Raw genomic sequence first — 11,910 nt, 5'->3', positions numbered from 1 at the left:
TATATATATTTTTTTTTTTTTGCGGTTTAAGATTTACTGATCAAAAACATGACTAAGCATGTCTCATGACTAAGCATGTCAACTTGGGTAAAACTTTTGTTTGACCTGAGATGGAGGAAAACATTTCCTAAAGGTTCTTTCACTGAGACAATTTACTTCATTCTTCATAGTTTCACACCTCTTTCTGTCCCTCATTCATGGAAATGCCAAGCAGCAAAAGAAGCAGAACTGAAGAGTGTCTGATGACAGGACAGGACGTTTCCTTTCATACGTTTAATTCCGGGAAGTGGTCTGAATCATTTACAGGTCAATTTGAACCATTCACAATAAAAACAGAAACTTAAAAACAGCAGCATGAAATAAAGTAGAAACTCGTCTATTTAAAAACAAAACAAAATAAGTTAGAAGACATCATGCCTGGTGAGAATACAGCAAATGAAAAACTGTACAGGATACACTATAATAAACGGTGAACGTCAGATATTATACACAGCTGGACCGCATCGTCTCAGCCCATTCATATCGGAGACTTCAGGTTACGAACATCCTCACTTTTTACAAAGAAGAACAACCCAAAGTGCAGGTGCAAAGGAAGTGAGAGAGGAAGAGAGAAACGAGAAATCTGGGAAATTACAGGTGATTTTGTGGCACATCGTTCCAACAATCCCAGTATTTCACATCCCAGTTTGTCGGGATAAACCTCACGTACGTATTTCCCCATTATTCCAGTGAACGCTCTCACATTAAAGATGCTTTACTATACCGTAAAAACAAAACCATTCTCTTAATCTGTATTTTTGTCTAATTTTTAAAGTCAAAATATCTAGATTGCACAAGGCTATTTCAGAGAATATGATATATATTAAAGTATGCAGTTTAATTGTTTTGTTCTCCCAAATAAACTTGTTTTAAAATGGCATTTTTTTATAGCATAAATCTAAACATTTCTATTGAGGTTCATCCTTTTCCAAAAAAATAAAATAAATAAATAAAAAATGAATAATTTCAATATATTTTCTAAAAAAAGCAATGTGATTGCACGTAGTTTTGTTTCCCAAGTAAGTTTTTTAAGGATGTTTAGATACATTTATTGGAACACAACCTAAAAATACGGATTAAGAAAATGTTTTCCTCAGACCAGTGAGCTATTCTAGTCACGATTACTGTGATAAACAGTCTAACTGTATTAGATACTATTAGTAAACATTTCTGTATATAAAGTACATCAAGCACATTGTAGTATCCAACAGTTCCTCACAGACTATGTACAGGTAAAAAGGTCATTCTGTTGGTCACATGATGAGCCTCTGGGGAAACTCGTTACTGTCGGTCCATAACGAGCTCACGCAGACATGAAGCCTCTGAAGTCTCCATTGGTTTAGAGGAGATGAACCAGGTGGCCAGTTAAAAATGAAAGCTCTCATCTTTTGCTGACCCTCATGTTGTTCCAGATTTGGACTTTTTAATGTAGAACACAAAAGGAGATATTTAGCTGAATGTCCATGCTGCTCATTTCCATACGATGCAAGTTAATGCGGACTGGAGATTTTGATCTTCTAATGACAATAAAAGTGGCCAAAATAATTTGTATTACAAACATCTGAGTCGTTCAATAGGTTTGTGCGAGGAACATACTAGAATTTAAGTCGCTATTTGCTATTGTATGGTTTAAAGGGATAGTTCGCCCCAAAAATGAAAATTATGTCATTAACTACTCACCCTCATGTCGTTCCAAACCCTTAAGACTTTCGTGTGTCTTTAGAACACAAATTTTTAATAATATTTGAATGATTTCTGTCCCTCCATTGACAGCAACGCAACTACCACTTTGACGCTTCAGAAAGTTCATAAAGAGATCGTAAAACTAATCCATATGATATGATCAGTTTAGTCTAAATTTTCTGAAGGGACTCGATCGCTTTATATGATGAACAGATTTAATTTAGAACAGATTTAATTTAGTTTTACGATCTCTTTACGAACTTTCTGATGTGTCAAAGTGGTAGTTGCGTTGCTGTCAATGGAGGGACAGAAATCTCTCAGATTTCATCAAAAATATCTTTATTTTTGTTCCGAAGATGAACGAAAGTCTTACGGGTTTGGAACAACATGAGGGTGAGTAAATAATGACACTAATAAATAAATAAGTAAATAATTCATTTTAAGGTGAACTATCCCTTTAAGAAAACTCAATTAAAAGTGCACAAGCTATTTTGACGGTGCTTTTTGTCCATTTTTAGCTTGACAGAGATGGTCACCATCTACTTTCATTGTGTGGGGAAAAACTAGCATTAACTTTCCACTAAATAACCGTGTTTCACAGAAGAAAAAACATCATGGAACGACATGACAGTGAGTAAACGATGCTGGAATTCTCATTTTTGGATGAACTACAGTCTGTGAATGGCGGGGTAATAGTTTTTTTGTAGCACGTTAGCCTGATAGCGAGATCTCATAGTCACTGACGGACATGTGTTGCTGTCCCACCTTGCGAACGTTCTTGGCGTTGGTAATTCTTGCGGCGATCTCGACGGGCTTCTCGAAGTACTGTACCAGGGCATGTTCGGTGAGCACAGAGGCCAGGAACTGCTCGAACGAGATGGCCCAGTCCTTATCCACGCTGGCGCTGTGAGGAAGACCACCTCTCCCATGATGCACTGCTCCTCTATGAGTCCCGCCGTTGCGTATGAGAACCGTGTCGTCCGTGATGTCCTCGCACTGAAGCTCGTGGGAGCCGGCGCTCAGGACGGAGTACGAGGACATGGACGTGTCGTCTTTGGTCTCGTCGTCTGAGATGAGCATGGCGGAGGACGTGCCCGTGTCTTTGGGTGATGAATCCTCTGGTTTGATGATGTCTAACGGGCCTGTGATGCAGGAGTTGATATCGGGATCACAAGGTTTGTGTCTCGCTCTTTCTCGCTTGCTCATGCGCACTGGGATGCGGTCGTCCTCTTCGTCTTCGTCCTCCTCCTCCTCCTCCTCGTTGTCCTTGTTGTTGGGACAGTTGAAGAGTTTTCCCACCTCTCCCATCTCCAGGAGCAGACTGGTGACCGTGGCGGTGGCGTGATACAGCTCCTGCTCGCTCGGGTCTTCGCTGAACATGTTGTAGAGAGTCTTGCACAGCTCGATGAACTGACTCTGAAGACAGAAGAGAAAAGAAACATATAAATCAGAACAGTCACATTTAACCTGTGAATAAACTAACCTGATGTCCTTGTCTCACTGTAGATTTATTTAAATATGCTTATTAGACATAAGTTGCTGTTAATAACAACTAATTAATTCCTGTGTGTGTCTATATACATACATATATATATATATATATATATATATATATATATATATATATATATATATATATACGTAAATATATACACACACAATATTTTATATTGTATCATGTCATAATATAATATATAAATGCTGAAAAAGTTACATTTAAGAAAAATATATATTTTTTTAAATATATATATATATATATATATATATATATATATATATATATATAATCAGTTTAGTTTCAGCTAAAAATTTCAATAACATTTATTATATATATATATATATATATATATATATATATATATAATATTTTTAGCTTTTATATTTTTAGCTTTTTATAACACGATGTTTTATCTTAAGAAATGTAAATTTATTATATAAACATTTTTATTGGCTTAAAAAAGGCAATTCCCGAAATAAATTCGGAAATATATATAAACAAAAATAATCAGTTTAGTTTGTTTTATTTATATTATCTAATACATAATACATTTAATTATATTTATTAAATTAAAAAACTACATATACATACATTATTTATAATTTTTATTTATTTATATGTTTAGTTTATTCATATGTTAGTAATTTGTGTTTTTGTGTTTGTACATTTAAGAAAAATATTTTTTTTAAATAAAAGATTTAAAATATATTAAATATATATATATATATATATATATATATATATATATATATATATATATATATAATCAGTTTAGTTTTAGTGAAAAATTTCAATAACATTTATATATATATATATATATATATATATATATATATATATAATATTTTTAGCTTTTATATTTTTAGCTTTTTATAACAAAAATAATCAGTTTAGTTTGTTTTATTTATATTATCTAATACATAATACATTTAATTATATTTATTAAATTAAAAAAACTACATATACATACATTATTTATAATTTTTATTTATGTATATGTTTAGTTTATTCATATGTTAGTAATTTGTGTTTTTAGTCTGAAATTACTTTTTTTTTATCAGAGAAATCATGATTTCAACAAACAATCATTGTTGTAAAATCGATCAAATTATTTAAATGTCAATATAAATAAAATTTATATTAAAATAAATAAATGTCAATGTTTTCCACTGACGGTTTATCACATTCAAGTCAGCATGAATTTAAAAGATCCCATGTTAACGTTCTTAATTCACATTCCTGTTTTATCTTCGTGCTCAGCCTCTGAAATGACTTTTCTTTACATCTGATGTGTTGGGAATGGAAAATCATGCATCTTTAAGAGGTCTTGAAGTAGCTTTGTTTGATGTACCTGGTTGAGTTTGGGCAGATCCTTCATGTTCTCCAGCTTAGCTTTGGTCTCCTGGTTCCACAGGCGCAGGTACGTGCGGTAATCTGGAGTGTGTGTTTTCTTAGCTACAGCACAGACAGAAAGAAAGAAGCCTTACTGCATGCTGCACATTTAAACCGGTCAACTCTGATCTGTATAAACGGAGAGGATGTTTCTCCCACCTTTATCGCTCTTAAATGTGACCCTGACGAATCCATCATCCTTCTCGCTTCTGTTCTTGGGGTCGAGGCCTATCCACGAGAGGTCAAAGCATCAGTACCAGTGATCACAGTTTGTGTGGTAGGCAAATCAACATGTTCATATGGTAAATGTGAGTGAGTGTGATATGGTCCGCACCGCTGGAGGTCTCGGGGGTGATGTCCTCGAAGAAATACTGCGTGGCTTCACAGGCCGAGTCCGGCTCCTCTTGCTCATGGTGCAGCTCTGACAACAACAAACAGCATACGGCTCAATACAAATCATTTCTATTTAGAAAACAATATAAAAATGACTAAATATTAGTGCTGGGCAATGATTAATCGCATCCAAAATAAAAGTTTGTGTTTACATAATATATGTGTGTGTACTGTGTATAATTAGTTTGTATATATATAAATACACACACATGAATGTATAATAATATATATATATATATATATATATATATAATATATATAATAAGAAAAATGTGTTATTTATATATAAAATATGTGTATATTATATAAATGATGTATAAATATATATACAGGCAAATATTTCTTAAATATATACATGCATATGTGTGTATTTAAATATACAAAATAATTATACACAGTACACACACATATATTATGTAAACACAAACTTTCATTTTGGATGCGATTAATCGTTGCCCAGCACTACAATATATATTAATATTCAACAATATTATGGATCTGACTACTGACGCTGTCTATGAGAATTGAGCTGGACGATGACAATTTTTTTGCAGAACTGCTTTATAGATGAAATTAACTAATTTAATAATTGATGACCTTTACAACAGAACTGAATCAACACTGAACTGACAGTAGAAATGCATCATTTTCCTGTTATCACTGTTTCACTAAAACAATCTGAACTGAATAAATTGCTATACAAATAAAGGTGAATTGTGTTACATTTAATATTTGTATATATTATATTATATTATTTCCTAAAAAAAAAAAAAAATCTCCTGAACATCTCCTGACTAGTAACTGGATATGATCATTAGGCTCACAGAAACACTTCAGTAACATTTCTATCAAGATGAAGTTTTTCTTTGACAAAAAAGTATTATTTTGTCAAGGATGACATGATAAAGTTAAAAACTTATTTCCATTGTTGTTCTTGATATTATACAAAACGACACTCCTGGCGAAGGATCTCTATTACATTTTCAGTATCTTGAATCCTCTTTAAGGAAAATTAAATTTCTTATTCTTTTGATTTGGGGGTTTAAATATGACACTGATATATTCGTGACAGATTTCATGAGATTCACCACTAACGCAGTGCATAACAACTCAAGCGTGAGACGTGAAGAAAGAGCAAAACATCCGACTTCCCTTTCATTTCTGCTTTTTCATGTTTCCTCTCGCAGTTACCACACATATTATATGCATGTGTGCAAAGGTAAACAAATGCTGAAAATAATTAATGAACCAGTTTGAACTTTAATAATTACCAGCATAATGTTTACACCCACATATTCTCACCTACAGTTCCTGGAATTACGTGAATCTTGTAGAGAAATTTGAGTTTTTCCGTCAGGTCACCGTGACACAGGACACCTGCAACACAAACCAAACCGTCAAGTTCAGCATTTTATATGTGCACAAAAACAACCCGATGCACTTTAGTTTGAATTTAAACGTATTTAAATTCTATCATATATTTTCATTTTTTATTTAACAACCACCACTAAAAATAACCAAAATCATAACATAAATAAAATAAAAAGTAAATAAAAATCATAACATTTATGATCATAATAATTGAAAATGATTTAGCAAGCATCATTAAATATAATCAAAATCATCTCAAAACAAAAAAGGAAAATAAAAAGAATAAAAATCAAAACATTTATGTTAATAATTATCAATTATTTAGCAAGATTAAGCATTATTAAGCATTATCTAGCATTAACAAACAAAAAAAGACAAATAAAATTGCATTTATATTAATAAGAAGAATTTTAATATTAAATGATTAAACAATTAATATTCATTTTCATTAATATTATTATTTTTTACACTGAGGTCCACTTATATATTTTCTGCACATTACATAACACAATTTTCTGACTTGGACGTTTTGACTTCTAAATGTAAGCTTTATAGTACATCAAACTTTTATGGAAAAGGATTTAAAGACACCATGAAATCAAAATATATATTGCAGTATTTATTATAAATGATTTATCCTTGCACATCATTATTTTTTTCATTATTTAAGTTCATGTGCCTCATTATCTTTCATCAAAATAACTTCCCCTTCACAGCATCATCTCTTCTCTTCTCTGATGATGCGTTTACTGGCGTGAGGGCGGGGCAACCTGTCACTCACATGAGATCAGCCAATAGCAAACCACAACCATCCAATCAATTCCCAATGGACAAAATCAAGCCCCGCCCTAGCTTTGTTCTTGTTCAAGAAGCGGTTTCATTCGAATATACGTCACAATAGGGAAGAAAAGACTATCGCAACCTCCGTTTCATGCTGACTTTAAGGAAAATATGAATCCCCTGATAAAAAAAAAACACTCACTCAAGCCGCTGATGAACTCTCTGAAGTTGATGAGCGCGTCTGCGTTGTGGTCTAGCAGACGGAAGAAGCGCAGGGCCAGGTCGTCGGTGTGTGAGCCGCAGGCCCAGGGGAACAGCAGAGCAAACAGGCCCTTGAACTGCTCCAGATCGATGCGGTACTGCTCCAGGTACGGCAGGCTCGGGTCGTGGCGGCTCATGGGGTTGCTGGTGCTGCCCCAGTAACAGCTGGTCAGATGCTCAGCCTAAAGGTGTTAAACACAAACACATGACTTTAAACATTAACACCTGAATGCACCAGCAAAGGTGTTAATGTGCTTCATCATTTGCATAATAAAATTGTCTCCTTAAACTGTAACTATGCACACTGTAACTAAGTTCAACATTTAGGGTTAGGGGTTTATTTAAATTATTTATCAAGCACCACTAAATATGACCATCATAATCCCAATACAACAATAAAAAATAAATAAAAATAAAATAGCATTTATATTAATAATATTAATTGTCATTTAAAATGATTTAGCAAGTACCATTACATTTAACCAAATAAGCACAAAACAAAAAAGTAAAAAATGTAATAAAAATCATAATATTTATGATAAAAAAGTAATTATTTGTCAAGAACCATCAAATGCCAATAAAAAGACAAAAATAAAATGTAGCATACATAGTAAGATTTTTTCAACTTTTATATTTAATTAATAAATAATTAATATAGATTTATTAATTATTATTATTATTATAATAAAGTACATAATGATGATGATCATAATCATTTAAAATGATTTAGCAAGAACCAATAATAATACAAATATAGCATGTTTAATAAAAAATTAATTATATACAATTATTAATTAATTAATATTGATTTAATAATAATTATTATAAAGTAAATAAATAATAATAATAATAATAATATATATATATTTTTTAACTCCAGCTAGGTTGCATCATTTGTTGAAAAATGCTGTTTTATGTGACTTTTCATTATTTCCATATGCAAAGCATCCTCTGATTAATAACCACAATTATTCCTTTAAATGAACAAGGCATTTGGGACATAAATGGCTTTGATCCAGATCTTGAAAACTCTCGGAGCGCCTACTATGCCATTGCGAGCTAATGAATGTCCTGAAGAACAGCTAAAGGGGAAGATACACGACTCTCTAATAAAAAAAGTCATCCATCTGCAACATATTCACACACTCACTCCATCCATCAGCCCAAATAAGGAGGAGTCATTATCTTAAATCACTAAGACAAGTCTTCCCAGCCTTGTTCGGGAAGCAGACACACTCTGTCAGTTTAAATCTCTTCAACCTGGCATACACAGAACACCATCACATTTCTATAATTCACATCAAGGGTTATAAATTAGGTCAACAACACCCTTGTGACATTATAAGAAGAGTGGCATCTACGCTAATATTAGTCTCAGTTTATCCCGAGGTTACCGTAGTCGGCCGGATCCGGTCCGTATCCAGATCCGATGGTGAATCTGCACCTAGACACGACCACAACTCAGACCACAAGAACCAGACAAGTCCACCACACAGACACTATGACCAGCTTGGGCTCCATACCGGCGTGATGAATCCCATCTTCAAGCAAAAGGAACCGGATGAATATTGGAATTCTACCGATCCTGATCTGAATTTTAACTGCCTGAATCATAATCCCACTGTGTTCGTTCGTTGGCCAGAGGAGAACTGGCTCCCCGACTGAGCCTGGTTTCTCCCAAGGTGATGGAGTTTGGGTTCCTTGGCACTCTCGCCTCTGCCTTGCTTAGTCTGGGACACTTCAATTCAACAACATAAAGGTCCTTGCAAACTGAGTCAGAAATTTTCATGCTTTTTTTCCGTATTCGTCATCCTAAAAATTCGTGACGCACAGAAACCTTGCACACTGAGTCCGATGCGTATTCATTTATACGTTGCACAAAAAATTCGCAAAACAATGCAAAATGGAGTCTTTCAAGTAGTGAGGATGATTTTATGGTCCTCTCACTTATTAAAAAGAGAAAAAAAAAATAATTGGGTCCATCCAATCCTGATATTGCGTAGAGAGGAAGGAGAGTTCCACCTCCTTATCATCAAGGAAGGAGCTGCGGGATTATCCTGAGCGATTCAAAGTTTACTTCAGGATGTCATTGGCTCAGTGTGATGCTTTGCCAGCGATACTGGAGCCACATATTAAAAATAAGACCAGCAATTTCTATGAACCGATTGATCCTGAACAGTTCAGGATTTAGGCGTTTGCTTGTACGGTGGCTCTGAACTGTCAAAACACCTCTCAAAACGCAGAAAATTTTACTTTAAATTCAAATGTAAAGTTTCGGAGGCAGTGTGTATACCTGATTGACACAACGTGAAGTCATATTTATTTTTTAACGTGAGAAGATTTCGGACTCAGTGTGCAAGGACCTTTACTGATTTGACTGCACTGACACTATTGGATGAGAACTGAACTGAGTTTTCTACAGAACCGCTTATAGTTGAAATAATTTAATAACTGATGATCTTACCAACGAATCAACACTGAACTGACCAGCTGAACAGAAGCCGCGTTTCCATTACCCTTCAAATTGCGCAAATTGAAATTGCGAATTGAAAATACGCGTAATTTTCGCAAAAACTCTCATTTATCGCAAAAAAGTTGTTCCGCTCACATGAGGTGGTTTTTCAGGCAATTCGAAAAAGAAATATTTCGCAAAACTGCAATGGAAACAGTTTTTGCGCATTTACAGGTCACCTGACGAAGATGACGCGGTGTGTTTGGACAGAATACGAGACAAGAGTTCTTTATTAAATTCATAAAAGACAAAATAATTACCGGAATAATGGATTCTAAACCTCAAATAAATGCCACAATCAAAGACCTCGATGCAGAAATGAGTGAGAAACACCCAGAAACACCTCATATGTGCCGCTACAAGTATAAGGGTCTTTCCTTATCATTAATGATTGGATAACACACATACGTCTCCTTTGATTAATAATAATGGCCAGTGCAGTGGCTGGGATTGTGGGATATAGTACATAAACCTACTAACGTCCGTTGCCATGATTTTTGGAATGACTTTACTTATCGCGAGAGGAAAAAAATGAAGTCGCATAACATCGGTTAATGGCCGTCATTTTGCAATAGTTTTTTGTCGACATAAAAAAAAAAAAAAAAAAAACGCAAACAATTTTGCGCAAATCTGTAATGGAAACGCGCCTAATGACACTTTTCTTATAGAGCTGCCGTACAGCTTAAATGAACTGTTTGCATCACTGAATCATTCTCCTGTTATCCCTGTAAAGCTGCTTTGAAACAATCTGTATTGTATAGAGCGCTATATAAAAAACGCTGACTTGACTTGACACACTCATGTTGCTGGAGTCGGCGCATGACCTCGTCATGTGACTGACCTTAAAGAGTGAGTAGAGCTCCTCCAACTCATCGATGCTGAAGGGCGTCTCCGTCACGATGGTCCGCACCTGGAAAACCAGCGGATTAGGCAAACATGAACATGTGTAGTGCTTCATCAAAACTAGAAGTCACAGATCCGCTGATTGAGTCAGTATGGAGAGTGTCAGATTACCACATTGCGTTTGGTGGTGTCTTCAATGGCCTGGATCACTCTCAGTCTCTGTTTGAAACGCATCTGCTCGATCACATCCGCACGAATGGAGCCGAACTTCTGTGAATATGACACAGACAGAACACATGAACACACTTTAAGCCGGTGAGCCCTGTAATATATACATCACCATGCTATCAGTAAACATTAAAGAAAGAACAAGGAGAAACTTCAGATGAACGAACCTCATACGAGCAGCGCACAAGTTTGAAGATGTCCACCTCAGGATGAGGCTCGCCGTTATCCGTCAGGAGCGAGTGAAGATGAGGGATCGGAGGAAGGGTGCTGTCCTTATTGGTCACGCTGTCTAGATACCTACAACACACACACTCGTTTGTGTCAGCATACTATATAAATGTAGTACAATATGTTTGTAGCACAGCACGCTACATTTAGTCAACTTGTAGCATACTGTACACTCACTATGCAGCATATAATCACTTTGCACCACTACATGCACTCATTATGCAGCATACTACATACAATACTCACTCTGCTGCACACAAACGCTGAATTTGTTTATAGACTATGTATACTGAGTACACAGTACACTATTTATCTGATCTTTCAGTATGTACTGTGTACTCTATGTGGCATGCAGCACATAATCACTTTGTATGAACATAATACAATACATTTGTTTATAGACTCACTACGTAGTACACACTACATACACCAAATGTGCAGTATAGTGAATAATCAGTGTAATATGCAGCATACTGTATAATCATTTGCAGCACAACATAAACTTAGTTTACAAGCAAAATGTACTACTCACTACTATTATAGTAAAATACGAACTATGTACTCTGTAATTTGCAGCATACAGTGTAACGACTCTGCATAAACACAAGCATAAACAAACTTTGCTTACAGTCTATATATACTAACTACATAGTATGCTGAATACAGTAAATCTGCAGTATAC

The 11,910-nt window shown here is 34.7% G+C and overlaps 1 protein-coding gene across 1 annotated transcript in view; it reads right to left on the bottom strand.

The window, feature by feature from the left end:
• Positions 1–259: 259 nt before the first annotated feature.
• tbc1d9 (TBC1 domain family, member 9 (with GRAM domain)) overlaps positions 260–11,910 on the bottom strand; it is a 35,048-nt gene continuing 23,397 nt past the window's right edge. The window contains 11 exon segments of the mRNA XM_081360580.1: positions 260–2,893; positions 2,895–3,004; positions 3,010–3,138; positions 4,572–4,675; positions 4,772–4,840; positions 4,947–5,033; positions 6,308–6,382; positions 7,359–7,599; positions 10,771–10,839; positions 10,944–11,042; positions 11,168–11,297. Of these exon segments, the coding sequence (XP_081216706.1) occupies positions 2,434–2,893; positions 2,895–3,004; positions 3,010–3,138; positions 4,572–4,675; positions 4,772–4,840; positions 4,947–5,033; positions 6,308–6,382; positions 7,359–7,599; positions 10,771–10,839; positions 10,944–11,042; positions 11,168–11,297 (1,573 nt within the window). The 3' untranslated portion in view covers positions 260–2,433.

This window comes from Scardinius erythrophthalmus (assembly GCF_964197995.2).
Source record: "Scardinius erythrophthalmus genome assembly, chromosome: 3".
Lineage (NCBI taxonomy): Eukaryota > Metazoa > Chordata > Actinopteri > Cypriniformes > Leuciscidae > Scardinius > Scardinius erythrophthalmus.
Note: the sequence above shows the minus strand (reverse complement) of the source record. Positions and strands in the feature narration are given on the sequence as shown.